At 45.5% G+C, this 22,017-nt stretch overlaps 1 protein-coding gene across 1 annotated transcript in view; it reads right to left on the reverse strand.

The window, feature by feature from the left end:
* Positions 1–16,981, reverse strand: part of slc7a14a (solute carrier family 7 member 14a) — a 114,917-nt gene extending 97,936 nt beyond the window's left edge. Inside the window, exon 1 of the mRNA XM_072254462.1 lies at positions 16,668–16,981. Within this exon, the coding sequence (XP_072110563.1) occupies positions 16,668–16,971 (304 nt within the window). The 5' untranslated portion in view covers positions 16,972–16,981. The remainder of the gene's footprint in view (positions 1–16,667) is intronic.
* Between the last annotated feature and the right edge of the window lie 5,036 nt (positions 16,982–22,017).

Here is a 22,017-nt window from a genome sequence, read left to right on the forward strand (position 1 = left end):
GTAAAACAAAGGGATCTGGGAATAAACGTACGTATTGTAATTTGTTGCATGTGGTGTCACAGGTAGATAGAGTCGTAGAGAAAGTTTTTGGCACATTGGCCTTCATAAATCAATTATTGAGTACAAAAGATAGGATGTTATGTTAAAGTTGTATAAGATGTTGTCAAGGCCTAACTTGGAACATTGTGTTCAGTTTGGTCACCTACCTTCAGGAAAGATGTAAACAAGGTTGAAAGAGTGCAGGGAAAATTTACGAGCCTATTGCTGTGTCTAGAAGACCTGAGTTGTAAGGAAAGATTGAATAGTTTAGGACTGTATTCTTTCCAATGTAGAAGATTGAGGTGAGATGTGATAGAGGTATACAAAGTTATGAGGTGTATAGATAGGGTAAATGCAAGCAAGCTTTTTCCACTGAGGTTAGGTTGGACTACAACCAGAGGTCATTGGTTAAGGGTGAAAGGTGAAAAGTTCAAGGGGAAAAATGAGGGGAAAGGTCTTCACTTAGAGAGTCATGAGAGTGTGTAATGAGTTGCCAGCACAAGTGGGGCATGGGAGCACAATTGCAATGTTTAAGCGAAGTTTGGATCGGTACATGGATAGTAGGGATATGGAGAGCAATGGTCCTAGTGCAGCTCAATAGGAGTAGGCAGATTAAATGGTTTCAGCATGGATTAGATGGGCCAAAGAGCCTGTTTCTATGCTGTACTTTTCCATGACTCTATACTTAAATGAATCTCGGGGTAGTTTCTGGTGACAAATACTCAGCGGTCACTTTATTAATAAAGTGGTCACTGAGTGTATGTTCATGGTCTTCTGCTGCTGTAGCCCATCCACTTCAAGGTTCCACATGTTGTGCATTCAGAAATGACCTTCTACACAACTATTGTAGCTCATAGTTGTTTGAAATATTGTCACCTTCCTGTCAGCTTGAAATCATCTGGCCATTCTCTTCGCACCACTCTCATTAACAAAGTGTTTTTGTCCATAGAACTGCTGTTTGCTGGATACTTTTAGTTTCTCACACCATTCTCTGTAAACTCTAGAGACTGTTGTGCATGACCATCTCAGGAGGTCAGCAGTTTCTGAGATACTCAAACCACCCCATCTGACACCAACAATCATTACATGGTCAAAGCCACTTAGGCCACATTTCTTCACCATTCAGATGTTCAGTCTGAACAACAACTGAACCTCTTGACCATGTCTGCATGGTTTTATGTATTGACAAGCTGCCACATGATTGGCTGATTAGATATTTACATTAACGTGTAGGTGTACAGATGTACCTAATAAAGTGGCCACTGAGTGTACTTTGATAATAAATTAACTTTGAACTTTGTACATTGCCTCCCATCCTGTCCTAGGTCCTGATTTATCTCATCCTCTCCTGGGCTCCCTTCAGTCTCAGAACTGACCTGTTCCGTGGCCTCCCACTGCAATTCCCTTTCCTCCGTAAGGCAACATCATGAATTAATTTCAAGAGGAAGACAAAATACTTTGATGCTGGAACTCTGAGCAAACACGGTTCCTGCTCCCATCTTCCTTCCTCTCCCGCATCTTGTGATGAATTTGTTTCTCCATCAAGCATTTATTTCTTCATTAGGAAACTGCACTGTGATAAACAGGACGGCTCTACAACAGGTAGCACTGCCCAACACATCACCAGCACCAGCTTACCCACCATCAGGGGCATACATATAGAAACCTGCCAGAAAAGGACCAGTAATATCATGAAGGACCCCACCCACCCCGCTCATGGACTGTCTGTCCCTCTCCCATCAGGGAGGAGGCAACCTAGCATCCGTGCCAGGACCTCCCCCAACCACCACTACTTTATCGTTTCCTGCCAGTTACCGTATGTACAGACAATCCCATGCTTAAAGTCACTTTATGGTCATGCAATCAATCTATGTATATAAGCCACCTTATGTATTTATATTCATTGTGTTTTTATTATTGTGTTCTTTATATTATTGTTTTTTTGTTGCTCCATCAGATCCAGAGTAACAATTATTTCATTCTCCTTTACACTTGTGTACTGGAAATGAAATTAAACTATCTTGAATATTTGAATATTTGAAGCTGCTTTCTTGACAGGTGAAGCTGGGGAACATTTGGTATCCGTTCATCTCTCACATTTAGTCACTAAATCCACATTCTGTTGTACATTGATGGGAGTTAATGAGACCGTGGAGGAGAATAAAAGGCAGTATTCGGGGAGGATTGGTGTAAGTGGGTTAGCACAGACTGTCTTGTTGTCATATCTCCCCATGACGCTACCACTTTCCTCCACCACTGTTGTGTGTGCGTATGTGGAACTGGAGGGCACTGGTTTAAGTCACCAGTAAGGACTCATATTTAAATAAGGACAAAGTCCCTCATCGCCGCAGTGTCTTATCAAGAATCCCACAGAACATACAGTTTACAAATAGGCCCTTCAGCCCCTCTGCTCCATGCAATGGTTTCTGTCCCACATTCACCTCTAGACACTTGCAAAAGGCAGTGTTCTGCCTGCGTACGCGTTGGCAGGGATACTGGGGACGTGCCACCGTGTGGGAGTGAATTAGAGAGCTCTTTTCAAGCAACTGGCAGAACGACAGAGGGCTGAATAATCCCGTGCCGTCTGTTGCTGAACAGAGGAGCCACCTGCCCAGACTAATCGTGACAGATTGTTGGTGTCATTTGCAAGCCTCAGAATGGGGAAGCCAGACTTATCTCACACTGAAAGTTAAGATAGCAGAGTCCATTTGGCGTTTGAAATCCCTCTTGGTCACCCTTGTGATCATAGACAGCTGGGGGTCCAAACCATTGAGTATATTTAAAGCAGAGTTTGATTGGTTGTTGATAAGTCAAGTATCAGGGGTTACGGAGAGAAGGCAGCAGAATGGGGTGGAGAGGGATAATAAATCAACCATAATAGAATGGCAGAGGAAGCTTGATGGTCTGAATTATTTAACTCGCTCCTACGAGTTCACGGCGCTAGCCAGGCGTCAGAAAACATTTCGGGAGTGCAATGTTGTGTGTTTCACTGGAACGGGGCTGCACGAGGACATACCTGATCAAAACTTCTCCATGGACGGCTTCCAGAACGTTCGGGCTGACCGGAAGTGCACTGAGAGCGGTAAGCGTAAAGGAGTTGGGTGCTTACTGTTCTGGTTAACAACGGATGGTGCAATCCGGGTCATATTACAATCGAGGAACGTGTTTGTAGACCGGATATTGAACTTTTTACTGTTGGACTTCGGCCATATTCCACCGAGATACAACACTGGGCGGCACGGGAGGTCGTTCCTGTCGGTGGCCATCGAACTTGCAGCTCCTCCCCTGGAGTGTCAGACACCATGAGCCAATAGACTGGACCTATTTTCCATCTGGCATAGTTTGCTTTTTGTTGTTTGATTGCTTGTGGTTTTTGTATTGCTATGTTTATGCTCTATTCTTGGTTGGTGCGGCTGTAATGAAACCCAATTTCCCTCAGGGTCAATAAAGTATATCTATCTATCTATAAAACCATCAGGTATAGGAGCAGAATTAAATAATTCAGACCATCAAGTTTCCCCTGCCATTCTATTATGGTTGATCTATTATCCCTCTCGACCCCATTCTGCTGCCTTCTCCCCGTAACTTCTGATACCTCGACTAATCAACAACCAATCAAACTCTGCTTTAAATATACTCAATGGTCTGGACCCCCAGCTGTCTGTGACAACAAATTATACAGATTCACCACCCTCTGGCTAAAGAAATTCTTTCTCACTTCTGTTCTAAATGAACATCCCTCTAATCTGAGGCTGTTTCGTCTGGTCCTAGACTCTGCCACTGTAAGAAACATCCTCTCCACTTTATCTAGGCCTTTTGAAATTCAGTAGGTTCAATGAGATCCAGCCTCATTCTTCTAAACTCCAGTGAGTACAGGCCCAGAGCCATCAAACACTCCGCATACGTTAACCCTTCATTCCTGGGATCATTCTCATGAATCTCCTCTGGAACCCTCGAATGCCAGCACATTCCTTCATATATGCACAACCTTGCTGCATCACCTCATGGTACAGAAACTGTACTGCAGCAGACAATAGATAGTCAAAATTGCCCACTGCATCACTGGCATCAGCCTACCTGCTATCGACGACATTCATATATACAGAAAGATGCCAGTAAAGGGCCAGTAACATCATGAAGGATCCCACCCACCCTGCTCATGGACTGTCTGTCCCACTCCCATCAGGGAGAAGGCTATGTAGCATCCACACCAGGACCACCAGACTCAAAAACAGTTACTTTCCCCAAGCAGCAAGGCTGATCAACACCTCCGCCCACTAACCCACCGCTCCACACCCCCAACCACCACTACTTTATCATTTCCTGTCAGTCACCTTATATTCAGCGGAGGTTTGAGATCAGGGTTTTCCTTCTCCTAAGTTTAAGGTGCAAGTAACCTATCTTTGCCCCTCCTCCTGCTAGTATGCAAGTGTGGTAAACGATATATATATGTTGTAACCGGGTTACCTGTCTGGACACGCCCCTCTGCTGACTGCCCCTGCAGCTGCTCCCACAGACCCCTGAGTAAAGGCGACTGGGCCTTGGCTGCTCCTCTCAGTCCAGGGGCAGACACTCAGCATGATGGAGGTCACATTTTACTGCAAATAAAAGCCTTTCAGTATTTACCCTACTTCCAGCCTTTGGAAGTTATTGATGGTGCATCAGCAAGCCTTCCCCATGAGGGGGTATAGCCATAAAACTGCGAAGGTTTGAGTTACAATAACCAAATAAAACACAACAACAAGCCCCTTTCCTGTTACTTCCACTGTGCCTGCACACACACCCAGACAGCTAAACTGCAGCCTCTGTCACTATTAACCCTCCTCCATCTGCCCCTCATCCCGTCACCAGGATCCACCCATCACCTCCCAGCCTCGGTCACTATTCCCACTCTCCCCTCCTCCATCTGCCCATCACCCTCCTCACCTGGATCCACCCATCACCTCCCAGCCTCTGTCACTATTCCCACTCTCCCCTCCTCCATCTGCCCATCACCCTCCTCACCTGGATCCACCCATCACCTCCCAGCCTCTGTCACTATTCCCACTCTCCCCTCTTCCATATGCCCATCACCCTCCTCACCTGGATCCACCCATCACCTGCCAGCCTCTGTCACTATTCCCACTCTCCCCTCCTCCATCTGCCCATCACCCTCCTCACCTGGATCCACCCATCACCTCCCAGCCTCTGTCACTATTCCCACTCTCCCCTCCTCCATCTGTCCATCACCCTCCTCACCTGGATCCGCCCATCATTTGCCAGTTCTTATTCCACCCCATCTCTCCATAAGATATAGGAGCAGATTTATGCCATTCAGCCCATCGAGTCTGATTCTCCATTCCATCATGGCTGATTTATTATCCGTCACAACCTCATTCTTCTGCCTTCTCCCTGTAAACTTTGACACCCACTTCTTTACACTGGCTGTTTCTTCTCTACCTCTCAGTCCACATGAAGGGTCTCGATCTGGTACATTGACCACCCTGGTTATTAGCCAGATCCTATGCCTGACCCACTGAGTTCCTCCCCAGTCTGCTTCTTACCAGTGATGGTTGGCAAGTGGAGTGGGGTTGTGAGGTGGAAAGAGGAGGAGAGGAAGAGGAAGCTTAGAAGGAAAGATTAGATTGATGGTGGACCCGGAGAAAAAGTTAGCACAACACCGTGGGACAAGGGGCCTCTACCTTTCTGTACTGTAGTCTGGAGTTTGGGGTCTCTTCACTGGCAAGTCCTAGGCTCAATACGGAAGTCTGGAAGTCAAGAGCTGATTGTCGGAGGCCTATCCTGTGATTGGAGAGTGAAATGTGGACGTGTTTGTGGACGTATGAGCGTGTATGTGGGTGTGTGTGCGTGTGTGTGTGTGCGCATGTATGTGTGTGTGCATGTCAATCGACCCATAGACCTCCATTTTTATCCATTTGCTTAGTGATGTTATTCATCATTCTATTTTATGCTCACCACTGCCCAGTGCTTCATTCATTCATTACAAGCTGTGTCATATACATGGGCGATCGTGGTCTTTCAAAGGTCATGATTGATCTTGGTCATCTTTTCTACGGAAGTGTTTCATCATTGCCTTCTTCTGGGCAGTGTCTTTACAAGATGGGTGACCCCAGAGATTGTCCACATGGCACAAGTGGTCATGTAACAGGTAGTTGTGGTCTGCATCAGCTGCACATTCGACCATCCACTTCCTGCTCCCAGGGCTGTGGTAGCACACTGTAACATTCAAAATATACAGCAGACTGACTGTGCTGAATCTCAGACTAGTACAGTAGAGATTGGGACAGAGGGATTTGGGGACTGTGGGGAGAGAGTGGGACAGGGATTAGTGTGGGACTGATACAGGACTGTGGGGAGAGAGTGGGACAGTGGGATTAGTTTGGGGACTGATACAGGACTGTGGGGAGAGCGTGGGACGGTGGGATTAGTTTAGGAACTGAAACAGAACATGGTGTAGTGGGATTAATTTGGGATGATACTCTGCTGTATGTTTGAAGCGACTGCATGAGTTATAAACAAATTCTGCAGAGATATTGCTCTCTCCTGCTCTGTTGACTGCATAGATTCTTTGTGAGCACTCAAAACAAGCCACCAGATGACGTCAAAAATCGAATTAGGAACCACTGCAATAAGATGTGATTGTGAAATCTTGTCACGCACTTCGTTCATAAATTAAGTCACAGGTGCTTGTCTCATCAATCCTGTGGGGCTGTTGTATTCCCCAATGTTATCGGTAATCAGCAGGTTTATTCTGATTAACCTAATCCATTGCTTCAGGCCCTTCTTCCTCCATTACAATTGCTTGCTCTTTCTAAGAATTCACTACGCTGCAACGCGGAAGAATAGAAGAAACAAACTGGATATCAATCATGTCTGTGCAGACATCAATGTGTGTGCAATGGAGGGAAGTGGGCAAGGCTTCACAAACAGGAGACCTGTACAGTAGCATAGGAGTTAGAATGTGGAGGAAGAAGGCCTTTACAGAGCCAGCGGTCGGAAGATCTGGGTTCAACTCCCGCCACAGTCTGTAAGAGGTTTGTACGCTCTCTCTGAGACATGTGATTTTTCACCCACATTACAAAGATATACAGGTTAGCGTTAGTAAGTTGCAGGCGTGATATGTTAGCACCGGAAGCATCGAGATGTGACTGTCTCACTGCTTCTGGTGTGTGTGTGTGTGTATGTGTGTGTGTGTAGGAGGGAGAAAAGGGGCTTGTGTTGATGGCATTATTTTGTGTTGTTGCTGTTATTGTTTGTGTTGTTCTGCTGAGCATTGTGGGTATGGTATAGAAACATAGAAACATAGAAACATAGAAAATAGGTGCAGGAGTAGGCCATTCGGCCCTTCGAGCCTGCACCGCCATTTATTATGATCATGGCTGATCATCCAACTCAGAACCCCGCCCCAACCTTCCCTCCATACCCCCTGACCCCCGTAGCCACAAGGGCCATATCTAACTCCCTCTTAAATATAGCCAATGAACTGGCCTCAACTGTTTCCTGTGGCAGAGAATTCCACAGATTCACCACTCTCTGTGTGAAGAAGTTTTTCCTAATCTCGGTCCTAAAAGGCTTCCCCTCTATGTTGGCCTTGGTATGTATGGTGACATTGCAGGCTGCCCCCAGCACAGCCTTAGGTTGCGTTGGTTGTTAACACAAACGACAGATTTCACTACATGCTTCAATGTACTCATGATGAAGAAAAGAATCTGAATCCTTGGCCATGTCCCTTTCAGATACTGTCTGCCAAATCACAAGGTAGTGTGAATGAAGCAGTTCTCTTCTCCCACACTGGCCCCATGCCCTCACCTTCAATGCACCTTCTCTGGCCATTAGAAAAATTCTCTCCTTAGTTACCCGCCAGAGCGCAGGAGAACTAAATGGTGAAGTGGTTTGAAGTTTAACGTGCTGCATCATTGCAGGGTATGGAAACTGCACCTCGGAACGTTCTACAACTGGTAGGCAAAACTGCCCAACGCATCACCAACACCAACCCACCCAGCATCAAGGACATACACACTGAAAGGTCCTGGAAAAGGGCCAGTAACATCAGGAAGGATCCCACCCACCCTACCCATGGACTGCTTGTCCCACTCCCATCAGGGAGGAGGTTATGTAGCATCCACACCAGGACCACCAGACTCAAAACCCGTTACTTTCCCCAAGCAGCAAGGCTGATCAACACCTCCACCCACTAACCCACCCCTCCACACCCCCAACCACCACTACTTTATCATTTCCTGTCAGTCACCTTATGTACAGACACTCCTGTGCCCAGTGTCACTTTATGGAAAAACAATCAATCTGTGTATATAAGCTATCTTGTGTATTTATATTTAATGTGTTTCATTACTATTGTGTTCTTTGTCTTACTGTGTCTTTTTGTGCTGCACCGGATCTGGAGTAACAATTATTTGTTCTCTTTTACATTTGTGTACAGGAAATGACATTAAACGATCTTGAATCTTGAAATCATAAACACAAAAGATTCCGCAAATAGCGGAAATGCAGAGCGACACAGACAGAACGCTGCAGGAACTCAGCAGGCCAGGCAGCGTCCGTGGAAAAGAGTAAACAGTCAATGCTTCAGGGCGAGACACCTCATCGAGAGATTGTATTTCATCAAGTACTTTCTCAATGAATGTTGTGTGTTAATGGTGCTGGAGACCAGGGTACAGCAGCTCGCTCGGCTTCTTTCTAACAAGGCAATGCAACTTCCATCCTCTCTCACTGGGCAGTGCCAGGGTCACTCAGAGAGGCAGACGTCCATGCAGTCAATCACCACCATCTGTCACCGGTGAATTACTGGCCCCCTGAGGCAGATCGGCAGGGGCTGTGTGACAAACGGATGGGATTGGCCCATTTTAATCAGCCCTCCACTCTGAGGGGGAGGGAGGCCTGAGGGAAGGGAAGGGAGGAATGACCCACGTCTGTGTCCCAGGAAGGAGTGTGCTGTAATAGGAAAAAGAGGATGCTTTTGCAAGATGGAAGGAACAGAATGTCAGAGAGTCTCTGACCCTCACCTCATCAATCACACAGAGAGGCAGGAGGTGACATGATGTAGGTCAAAGTTCAGAGACAGTCAGCCATGGTTAGAACTGTGTGTGTGTGTGTGTGTGTGTGTGTGTGTGTGTGTGTGTGTCTGTCTGTGTGTGCGTGTGTGCATGTGCATTTCTGTGCATGTGTGCCTGCATGTATGTAAGACTGTAACACATAGGAGCAGAATTAATGGCACATTCAGCCATTCCATCAAGGCTGATTCATTTTCCCTCTCAGTCCCAATCTCCTTCCTTCTCTCCAGTGATCGGGAGATCGAGTTTCAATTCCTGCTACTGTCTGCGAGGAGTTTGTATGTTCTCCCCGTGACCATGTGGGTTTCCTCCGGGTGCTCTGGTTTCCTCCCACATTCTAACGATGTAGGGTTAGCGAGTTGTGGGTATGCTATGTTGGCGCTGAAAGCTTGGCTGTCCTCAGCACATCCTCGGAGTGTGTTCGTCGTCGGCGTTAACTATGCATTTCACTGTATGTTTCATAAACACGACAGATTCTGCAGATGCTAGAATTCCAGAGCAACACACACAAAATGCTGAAGGAACTCTGCAGGTCCCAATGAAGAGTCTCAGCCTGAAACATCACCTGTACTCTTTTCCATAGATGCTGCCTGACCTGCTGAGTTCCTCCAGCATTTTGTGTGTGAGCTCTGCATGATTCAATGTACATATCACAAATACAGTTAATGTTTTGTTCAATGGACTGCATTAGATAGAGCATTAGAAATCTCTGATGCTGGGTGAATAATTTGTTTTAAATCAGTGACTAATGAACAATTGTTCATCAGTGTGAAGAGCAAGGCAGCTATGTACATTCTGGTTGCATGCCCTCATTGCTAGGACCATTTCAATGGGCTGAATGGCCTTCTTTGTCTCATGTTCTCTGCACCTGTTTCCTCTAGACCTTTAGATACCAGAATTACTAACCATAAAACCATACTGTGTGTTTCACAGTAGCATAGCAGTTACCATGTACAATTACAGCTCAGGCTGTTGGTGATCGGATTTCAATTCTGAAGTCCCCATGGAATGCATAGGTTTCCTCCAGTTTCCCTGGTTTTCTCTGAGAGCCCTAAAACGTACCATTTGGGCTAATTGGTCATTGTAAATTTTCACAGGATTAGGCAAAGGGTTGAATCAGGGGTTGGTGGGCTCCACAGCTCGAAGAGCTGGAAGTGTCTGTTCCACATTGTATCTCAGTAAATGAAAGTCCCCTTCCCCTAACTCTAGTTCTTCTGCCATTTGCCTTGGCCCCATCCTTTGGAGATGGACAATCAGTTAACTACAATTGAAAAGCCCTAGATCGCTCAGTGTATCCTCATAAGACATGTTCCCCAATCAGTTTCCATTGGTAATACTCTTTGATGTCAAATGTTCTAAGGTGCTAACAGGGTTAATGGTAGGTTTCTTAGCCATGCGGAGGACCAGAAGGATCTTGGGGTCCATGTCACAGACCCCTCGAAGTTGCCGTGCAAGTTGATAGGGTGGTTAGAGGCAGCTGATCATAAGACCATAAAAGATAGGAGCAGAATTAGGCCATTCAGCCCATCGAGTCTGTTCTGCCATTCCATCATGGCTAATTTATTATCCTTCTCAACCACATTCTCCTGCCTTCTCCCCATAACCTCTGACTCCTTTACTAATCAAGAACCTATCAACATCCGCTTTAAATGATTTGCTCTCCGCAGCCATCCATAGCAATAAATTCCACAAATTCACGACCCTCTGGCTAAAGAAATTCCTCCTCATCTCTGTTCTAAATGGGCATCTGCCTATTCTGGTCCTAGACTCAGCCACTATAGGAAACATCCTTTCCACATCTACTCTATCTAGGCTGTTTAATATTCAATAGGTTTCAGTAAGATTCTCCCCCCGCCCCAATTTCTTCTAAGCTCCGGTGAGCACAGCACCATATGGTTTATTGGTCTTTAAAAGTTGGGGGATTGAGTTCAGCTCTGTAAAATCCTGATTAGATCATACTCGGAATATTGTGTTCATTTCTGGTCGCCTTATTATGGAAAGGATGCGGATGCTTTGGAGAGGGTGCAAAGCAGGTTAACCAGGATGCTACCTGGATTAGAGAGCATGTCTTCTCAAGGCAGGCTGAGCGAGCTAGGGCTTTTCTCTTTGGAGAGCAGGAAGCTGAGAGGTGACTTGATAGAGGTGTGCAAAATGATGAGGTATAGTTCAACTGGACAGCCAGGGTGGAAATAGCCAATAGGACGGTGTATAATTTTAAGGAAATATAGGGGCGATATCAGAGGTAGACTGTTTTTACACAGTGAGTGGTGGGTGTGTGGAACGCACTGCCAGGTGTAGTGGCAGAAGCAGATACATTTAAGAGACTCTCCGAAAGGCACATGGATGAAAGAAAAAATGGAGGCCTATTTGGAAAGGAAGGGTTAGATTGATCTTAAGAGTGGGTTAAGAGTTCAGTACAACATCATGAGCTGTAGGGCCTGTACTGTACTATTCTATGTTTTACGTTCTATGTTCCATGTTCTTGACAAGGTTCTAGACAGAGAAAGCACTGGCACAAATCAAAGCAGAAAACCGCAATTAAAGCTTGATTTTGGAAGCATTTCACGGGAAGAGGTCAAGGTGGAGAGAAGGGAGGGGTCACCAGAACGAGTGAAAGATAGGGACCAGGGATACGTTTTCCTAACCTTATCCCTCCCTCATGCAGATGCAGAGGGACCCATTCCCCATGTTACTAAACCCAGGAGGGGGCTGACAAATTGACCCATCCACCAACACTGTCACTATGGCCACTTTATCTTCTTAATGAAGTGAGTCACTGCTGCTGGAGAAAGCTGATCTTAATGTTACAGATCAGTCGAAAAGCATGATGCATAAAGGAACCCAGTCAGGGCACAGAACAGATGAGTCACATCAATAATTCAAGTCAGTAGGCTGGATGCATTACACTAATTAGACAGGGAGGCCTTTGATAGATAGCCGTTTTGTAGTGCGCACTAAGATTAAAGGGCAGAGCTTTAGTTAATTCCTTTGTATGTGCAGAAAGATCTCTCATGGTCCCAGAACACATCCTACAGAATCAGGAAAGCTCACAAGCGTCTCAACTTTCTGAGGAGAGCCAGGATATGCATATCTATACTCACATCTTTCTACAGATTTGCAGAAAAGGATGGTGACTCTGTAAAAACAAAGGTGTAATGCTGGGGCTGTCAAAGGCACTTGGAGTTTTGTGAGCAGTTCTGGCCTCCTGAGAAATGAAATTGGAGGATCACCAAAGCGATTCTGAGATAGAAAAGCTTATCGTATGTGGAGCATTTGATGGCTCTGGGCCTGTACTCACTGCAATTCAGAAGAATGAGGGGGGATCTCATTGAAACCTATTGAATGTTGAAAGGCCTTGAGAGAGTGGATGTGGAGAAGGTATTTCCTATGGTGGGAGAATCTAAGTCAAGAGGACACAGCCCAAAAGTAGAGGTACATCCATTTAGAAAGGACATGAGGAGGAATTTCTTTAGCCAGAGTGGTGAATCTGTGGAATTCTTGCCAGAGGCAGATGTGGAAGCCAATACATTGCATATAGTTAAGGCAGAGATTGATAGATTCTTGATTAGTCAGGACTTGAAGAGTTACAGGGTGAAGGCAGAAGAATGGGGCTGAGAGGAGAATGGATCAGCTATGATCAAATGGCAGAGCAGACTTGATGGGCCAAGTGGGCGAAATCTGCTCATATATCTTATGTTCTTATGGTCTAGAGAGCAAGCTAACAAGCTGCATCACTGCATTGCATGCAGTGGACAGGAAGGATCTACAATGGGTTGCCAAAACCACCCAGTGCATCACCTGCACTACCAACCCACAGTGAAGGGCTATATACAGAACGATGCCGGAAAAGGGTTATTGACATCCTGATAGATCCCACCCACTCTGCTCATGGACTGTTTATCCCATCTCCATCAGGAAGAAGGCTACATAACATCCACACCAAGACCACCAGACTCAAAAATGGACATGCATGAATTTAGGGGTTATTCTATCAGTCTAGTAGTTGGTAGTCCCTGTTACAAGACAAGTGTTGATGTTCTTTATCATCAAGGATTCCATATGCCAGAACCATCTGTCTCCAACAAGAATTTTTACAAGAAACACAACCGCAGTTCCAGGAGGCAGATCATCTTCTCATGGTCAATGACGTAGTTGGTCAACTCTGTACTTGCCAGTGACATCCAGGTCTTGATTAAAAAAGAAGGCATTTGAAAATGACAATGAAAATTTAAAATCAAGTCATCTCTGGGCATAGAATCAACGTAACCAGGATCAGAGTTGTGGGTGGATGAGCTTGTGTGAGCTTGGACAAGGTTTAACATAAGTTTGCAGGAAAGAGTGAGGATGTTGGTAAGACCATCAGAACCAGGAACAGGAGAAGACAAGGAATCCTCTCAAGCCCATTCAGTCCGACCATGATGAACTGAATTCTGACAGTTTTGCCTTCTGTGGGCTGTCCACTGGAAGTCAGAGGCCCATTATCTGCAAGTCTGCAAGTCCAAAGGAGGCTGGGGTGCCAGAGGCCTGACTGGGGTTGGAGAGCTGTTGTATATGGGAGGGCGGGAGGAGGAACGGGACTTGTTCTGCTGTTGTTGTTTTGTTGCTTGCTGTGTTCTGCATTGTTCTGTCAGGCATTGTGGGCATGATATGTAGGCACTGGAATGTGTGATGACATTTGTGGACTGCCCCCATCACATCCTTGATTATTTATGTATTTATTAATTAATTTATAAATACGGCGCACAACAGGCTCTTCTGGCCCAATGAGCCATGCCATCCAGCAACCCACCCATTTAACCCTAGCCTAATCACAGAACAATTTACAATGACCAACTCACCTACGAAGAAACATTGAAACATAGAAAACCTACAGCACAATACAGGCCCTTCGGCCCAAAAAGCTGTGCCGAACTTGTCCTTAGCTTAGAACTACCTAGGGTTACCCATAACTCTCTATTTTTCTAAGCTCCATGTACATATCCAGGAGTCTCTTAAAAGACCCTATCGTATCCATCTCCACCACCGCTGCCGGCAGCCCATTCCACGCACTCACCACTCTCTGCATAAAAAACTTACCCCTGACATTTCCTCTGTACCTACTTCCAAGCACCTTAAAACTGTGCCCTCTCGTGCTAGCCATTTCAGCCCTGGGTAAAAGCCTCTGACTATCCACACGATCGATGCCTCTCATCATCTTGTACACCTCTATCAGGTCACCTCTCATCCTCCATCGCTCCAAGGAGAAAAACCAGAGTTCACTCCACCTATTCTCATAAGGCCTGCTCCCCAATCCAGGCAACATCCTTGTAAATCTCCTCTGCACCCTTTCTATGGTTTCCTAACCGGTAAGTCTTTGGACTGTGGGAGGAAACCGGAGAACCCAGGGGAAACCCATGTGGTCACAGGGAGAAGGTGGAAACACCTTACAGACAGAACCAGAATTGAATTCCAAACTATAGACTGCCTGACACCTTACAGACAGAACCAGAATTGAACTCTGAACTCTAAAGTGCCTGACACCGTACAGACAGAACCAGAATTGAACTCTGAACTCTAGACTGCCTGACACCGTACAGACAGAACCAGAATTGAATTCTGAACTCTAAAGTGCCTGACACCGTACAGACAGAACCAGAATTGAACTCTGAACCTGTGGTGGAGGGGCTTGTCCTGTTGATTCTGGGGCAGCTCGCTCACCTTTGGTCTCCACTAGACACCCACCTCCGGCGTGTGGCTCCAGGTAGCTGTTTGCATGTGACAGTGGCTACACCCGGTACACTGCTTTGACAGGCAGGCTAAACCAGGTGAGAGTAGACGGCAGGCTTCATACCCCAGTGAGACAGGGACACGCCTGTCCTAGCGTGTGAAGTCAGCTCCAGCGGACCGGGCAGATGAGATCTACAGTGAGATCCAGCAGCCACAAAAGCAAGGGGGAGTGACGGGTATGACGAGGCAACCAAGGAGCACCCAGTTTTGACAACTGGACTAAGACTTCTGAGTTTGAGAGAGTGGAACTGTCCCAGTGCAATGGCTTTTCCATTTTATAAACTCTCCCACACAGTTTTCCTGTCATCATCGGACACAGCGGGCAACCATCTCTGTACCTCTATGGAATTATCTGTCTGGATGGCATGTAAAACAAAGATTTTCACCGTACCTCGGTACATGTAACAATAAAAAAACCAATCTAATCAAACGATAGAAGGGCTCGATGTGAGGAATGGCCTCCATCTGCCCAAGTAACTGCTTTTTGCTGAGACCAGTAAATTCAGTACACCTAAGGAACTGAGCCCACACCAGCCCTGGTCAATGGGACTTGGTAGCAGACGGTCCACAGCATGGACAAGCCGTGAATATTCTGTTCCCGTATGTTGATCCATGGTCTTCTCTTCCGCCACGATGAGCACACTCTCAGGTTGCAGGAGCAATACCTCATTTTCCACCTCGGTAGCCTCGAATCTGATGGCATGAACATTGATTACTCCTTCCGGTATTTATTTCCTCTCCTCTTTCCCTCTTCTTCAATTTCTCACTCTGGCCTCCTACATCTTCTTCTCGCCTGCCCATCACCTCCCCCTGTTGCCCGTCCTCCTTCCACTTCTCCCATGGTCCACTCTCCTGTCCTATCAGATTCCTTCTTCTCCAGCCTTTTGCATTTTCAATGATCACCTCCCTGTTTCTTACTTCATTCTCCGTCCCCCACCCACCTGGCTTCACCTGTCACCTTCTAGCCCTCCTTCCCCCCCCCCCCCAACCTTCTTACTCTGGCTTCTTGCAACACACATCAAAGTTGCTGGTGAACGCAGCAGGCCAGGCAGCATCTCTAGGAAGAGGTACAGTCGATGTTTTGGGCCGAGACCCTTCATCAGGACTCAAAAAAACGTCGACTGCACCTCTTCCTAGAGATGCTGCCTGGCCTGCTGCGTTCACCAGCAACTTTGATGTGTGTTGCTTGAATTTCCAGCATCTGCAGAATTCCTCGTGTTTACTCTGGTTTCTTCCCCTGTTCTCTCCAGTCCTGCTGCAGGGTCTCAGCTCGAAACGTCCTCTACTGATTCACTTCAGTTAGGGCACAATCTGGACCTAGGGTATATAGAAAATCAATTTTCAGACATGACTGTGGATTGCAGATTGAATTTAAAACGCAACCCTGAACAGTAGATTTCCTGGAGCTGCGGTCTAAAGTTGATCACAAACCAGACAATGCTGATTAACATTCATTTTGGGTGTCTGGAGTGTAGGTGCAAAGAAGGAGATGTGAAAACTATATGTCATTTCAAGGAAGCAGTGTAGATATATTGTCCTGCTGTTATCTTTGATCTTTAGCATATAAAAATATCATGTAATATTGTGATGGGAGGCCCCTTCCTTCAAGGGTGTCTCCTATTATGCCTGCTGCTTGTTTTTGTTGAATAAAGCACATCTGTATCCACTAGCTCAAGTGTCTCTCTAGTGATTTTGTTCACGTTACAAGTTCCACAGATGCTGCCTGACCTGCTGAGTTCCTCCAGCATTTTGTGTGTGTTGCAGTGAACATTTATTCCTGCTTCCACTCACCTGACAAGATGGACGCCACTGCAGCGATGATGAACGAGACGATCACTCCGGGCCCTGCCATCTCCTTCGCCACCAGTCCTGATACGACGTACATGCCGGTCCCTACGCAGCTTCCCACTCCGAGGGACACCAGATCCACCGTGGTGAGCACCTGGGCCAGCCTGGAGTGACCCGCCCCATGCTGGCTGGAGTCCTCGAGCATGGATTCCACGGGCTTGGTGCGGAGGATGCGTGAGTGCAGCGCCACCCAGGTAGCGCCCCAATGAACTCGCCGGGGGTCCAGGTACGAGAGGAAACCACTCATTGTGGCAAGATGTTGGGGAAGATCTCACCACTACAGCTGGGTCTTAATGGGACAGGAAGGTCTCGTGAAGAACAGAATCCAAATGAGAGAGCATCCAGCCGTTCACAAGAGGGTGGGCCAACCCAGGAGGAACATTGTACTGGTGAACACCAGCCAACGGAGATTCCTTAAACCTGTCAAAAGAAGTGAGAGAGAGAATTGTTCAGAAAGTGTTCAACAAGAGGTTCTGCAGATGCTGGAAATCAAAAGCAGCACACACACACACACACACACACACTCACACACACACACACACACACACACACACACACACACACACACACACACACAGACGTACACACACAAACACAATTCTAGAGTGACTCAACAGGAAAGAGAGCATCTAGTCATAGTCATAGTCATACTTATACTTTATTGATCCCGGGGGAAATTGGTTTTCGTTACAGTTGCACCATAAATAATTAAATAGTAATAAAACCATACATAGTTAAATAGCAATATGTAAATTATGCCAGTAAATTATGAAATAAGTCCAGGACCAGCCTATTGGCTCAGGGTGTCTGACCATCCAAGGGAGGAGTTGTAAAGTTTGATGGCCACAGGCAGGAATGACTTCCTATGACGCTCTGTGTTGCATCTCGGTGGAATGAGTCTCTGGCTGAATGTACTCCTGTGCCCAACCAGGAAATTACGTAGTAGATGGGAGACATTGACCAAGATAGCATGCAACTTGGACAGCATCCTCTTTTCAGACACCACCTTCAGAGAGTCCAGTTCCAACCCCACAACATCACTGGCCTTATGAATGAGTTTGTTTCCCCTATGGAGGAGAATAAACAGTCAACAAACAAAAGATGCTGGAGGAACTCACCAGGCCACAGCAGCATCTATGAAAGATAATAAATAGTTGACACACCAGGCCAAGACCTTTCATCCAGACTGGAAAGGAAGTGGGCAGAAGCCAGATTGAGAAGGTGGGGGAAGGTAAAGAATTACAAGTTGGCAGGAATAGGTGAGACTAAGTGAGAGGGAAGGTGGGTGGTGTGGAAAGGGAAATAATGTAAGAAGCTGGGAGGTGATATGAAAGAGGTAAAGGCTGAAGAAGAAGGAGTCTGACTGGAGAGGACAGTAGACAATACGGCAACCTTATATGTATGAAGTAGAAACCTCATTTGGCTATTCCCTTCCACAGATGCTGGCTGATATGATGGGTTCCTCCAGCATTTGGTGTGTGTTGTTTAATACAAAGTTCATAGATAGATCAGAAATAGCAAAAGCAGTTTTCTTATCAAGCAGTCCGATGTTACATACACATAGTGGCCTCTTTATCAGGTACACCTTTACACCTGCTCATTAATGCAAATATGTAATCAGCCAATCAAGTGGCAGCAACTCAATGCATAAAAGAATGCAGACATGGTCAAGAGGTTCAGTTGTTGTTCAGACCAAACATCAGAATGGGGAAGAAATGGGCCCTTAGTGATGAATGCCACCTTCTACACTGATCTACACCTCGGCATACTCTCCTCGTCATTCAACTTGTCCAATTCATTGAATTAAAAAATGACTCAGCAAAGAGAACGATGTTCAGCCATCTGCTTTCCAAGCTGTCACCATCTCCACTTATTTTACAACAACCTGCAAACTTTTCCCCAAGCATTCCTCCGCGTGTTTATTTACTTATTTATTAAGTGACTCAGCACGGTAACTGGATCTTCTACTGCAATCAGCCTACGCTGCCCAATTACACCCGTGTGACCGATTAATCTGCTCACTTTTGGTTTTCAGCTGTGGGAGAAACTGGAGCACCCAGAGCAAACACTTGCTGTCAGAGAGAACATACAACTCTTTACGGATAATGGCGGGAATTGAACCCCTGTTGCTCATGCTGTATTAGCGTTACACTAACTGCTACACTACCGTGCCACCCTAAACGTGAAGCTCCTGGTAAATCCACTTCAGGCAACTTGTTGCCAAGCGCAGCACTGCGCTGAGTGAAATCGTTCTCCTCCTTCCTCCGGCACCAATCAGCTTCAGTTTGCATTCCTCTAACAATCAACCGTCCTGCCACTCAAAACTGTCCTGCTGTGCTTTATTTAACCCAACCTTTTCATTATTGCAAACAGCCAAAGGTTCAACATGCAAAGCAAATTCATTATCAAAGCATTTATATGTCACCACATACTACCTTGAGATTAATTTTCTTGTGGCCATTGAGTGAAGATACAAGGAAATACAATAGGATCAATGATCATAACATGAGGAACATGAGAAACATAGGAACATAAGAAATAGGAGCAGGAGTCGGCCATCTGACCCGTCAAGCCTGCTCCTCCATTCAATAAGGTGATGGCTGATTTGGCCATGCAAAACTACTCACAAAACTACATCCTTGTTAAAACCCTCCTTTCCTTCTTTCCACAGGAGTTCAAGTTCAGTTTATCGTCATTTGATTGTACACCTGTATACCACCAAATGAAACGATGTTCCTCCAGACCAAGGTGCACATCACAGTACATATAACTCACACACATAACACCTCAAGTAATATTACCATAAATAAATGATGATTCAGTGCAAATAATAAGGAGTGAAGATTGTCTGCCTTGGAAACTTTCCAGTAAATCTGGTGAAGTGATTCAGCTGAAATGTTGTTTGTTTATTCCTCTCCTAGGCTGCCTGACTTGCTGAGTTTCTCCAGCATTTTATGTGTGTTCCAACGGTTTTAGCTTGCTCTTCCACCTCCAAATATACTGTATACTCATTGACTGCTTTATTAATTACCTCCTACACTTAATAAAGTGGCCACCAAGTGTATGTGTGTGCTGCTGTAGCCCATCCAACTCAAAGTTCGATGTGTTGTGCATTCAGAGATGCTTTTCTGCCCACCACCGTTGTAACGCATGGTTATTTGAATTACTGTCACCTTCCTGTCATCTTGGAGGTGTCTAGTACGAGAGGGCATGACTTAAGGATTGAAGGACACCCATTCAGAACAGAGATGTGAAGAAATTTTTTTAGCCAGAGGGTGGTGAATCTATGGAATTTGTTGCCACGGGCAGCAGTGGAGGCCAAGTCATTGGGTGTATTTAAGGCAGAGATTGATGGGTATCTGAGTAGCCAGGGCACCAAAGGTTATGGTGAGAAGGTGGGAGAGTGGGACTAAATGGGAGAATGGATCAGCTCATGATAAAATGATAGAGCAGACTCGATGGGCTGAATGGTCGACTTCTGCTCCTTTGTCTTATGGTCTTATGGTCTTGAACCAGTCTATCCATTCTCCTCTGATCTCTCTCATTAACAAGGCATTTTCACCCACAGAACTGCCACACACTGGATGATTTTTGTTTTTCACACCACTCTCTGTAAACTCTAGAGACAGTTATATTTTAAAATCCCAGGAGATCAGTAATTTCTGAGATATTCCAATCATCTTATCTGGTACCAACAATAACTTCACAGTCAAAATCACTTACATCACATTTCTTCCCCATTCTGATGATTGGTCTGAAAAACAATTGAACTTATTGACTATGTCTGCATGCTTTTATGCAACTGAATTGCAGGCATATGATTGGGATGATAGGATATTTGCATTAATGAGCTGGTGGTACAGGTATACCTAATAAAGTGGCCACTGGGTGTACACATACAGACACTCCCAGCTCTCTGTTCTTGTAGCATTTGTAAAACAGATCATTCAGTTTGTCTTGCTGATCCTAATTCTTCCTGTTGGCTGGAGGCAAACAAGGATTTGGGGGTTAAATGTGATGTTTGGTCAAATGGAGTGAAGATTGACTAGACTCCTAATAATGATAACTTTCTAACAGAATAATTAATTGTAGCCAATTTTGACATTAGCCAGAATCAGAATCAGGCTTAGATTCACTGGCACTTTGTAAAATTTGTTGTTTTGTAGCAGAAGTACATTGCAATGCATTCAGCACCTATAAAAAGTATTAATTCCCCTTGGAAATTTTCATGTTTTATTGCTTTACAACATTGAATCACAGTGGAATTAATCTGGATTTTTGACACTGATCAACAGAAAAGACTTTCGTGTCAAAGTGAAAGCAAATTTCTACAAATTGCTCTAAATTTTTACACAAAAAAATGATTGCATAATTACTCATCCCCTTCAAGTCAGTATTTAGAAGGTGCACCTTTGGCAGCAATTACAGCCTTGAGTCTGTGTGGATAGGTCTCTATCAGCTTTGCACACCTGGACACTGCAATTTTTCCCCATTCTTCTTTACAAAACTGCTCAAGCTCTGTCAGATCGCATGGGGTTTGTGAGTGAACAGTCCTTTTCAAGTCCAGCCACAAATTCCCGATTGGATTGAGGTCTGGACTCTGACTGGTCACACCAGGACTTAACTTTGTTGTTTTTAAGCCACTCACGTGTAGCTTTGGCTTTATACTTGTCTTGCTGGAAAACAAATCTTCTCCCAAGTTGCAGCTCTCTTGCAAACTACATAAGGTTGTCCTCCAGGATTTCCCTGTGTTTTGCTGCATTCATTTTACCCTCTACCTTCACAAGCCTTCCAGGGCCTGCTGCAGTGAAGCATCCCCACAGCATGATGCAGCCTCCACCATGCTTCATGGTAGGGATGATGTGTTTTTGATGATGTGTCGTGTTTAGCTTATGCCAAACATAGCACTTAGTCTGATGAAGAAAAAGCTCGATTTTGATTTCATCAGACCATAGAACCTTCTTCCATCTGACTTCAGAGTCTCCCACATGCCTTCTGGCAAACTCTAACCAAGATTTGATGTGAGTTTTTTTCAACAGTGGCTTTCTCTTTGCCACTTTCCCATAAAGCTGCAACCAGTGAAGCACACGAGCAACAATTGTTGTATGCACTGTCTCTCCCATCTCAGCCACTGAAGCTTGTAACTCCTCCAGAGTTATCATAGGTCTATTGGTGGCCTCCCTCACTAGTCCCCTTCTTGAACTCGACCCTATCACTCAGTTTTTGAGAACGGCCTGCTCTAGGCAGATTTACAGCTGTGCCATATTCTTCCCATTTCTTGTTGATTGATGGG

This window comes from Mobula birostris, chromosome 4 (genome assembly GCF_030028105.1).
Source record: "Mobula birostris isolate sMobBir1 chromosome 4, sMobBir1.hap1, whole genome shotgun sequence".
In the NCBI taxonomy this organism is placed as follows: Eukaryota; Metazoa; Chordata; class Chondrichthyes; order Myliobatiformes; family Myliobatidae; genus Mobula; species Mobula birostris.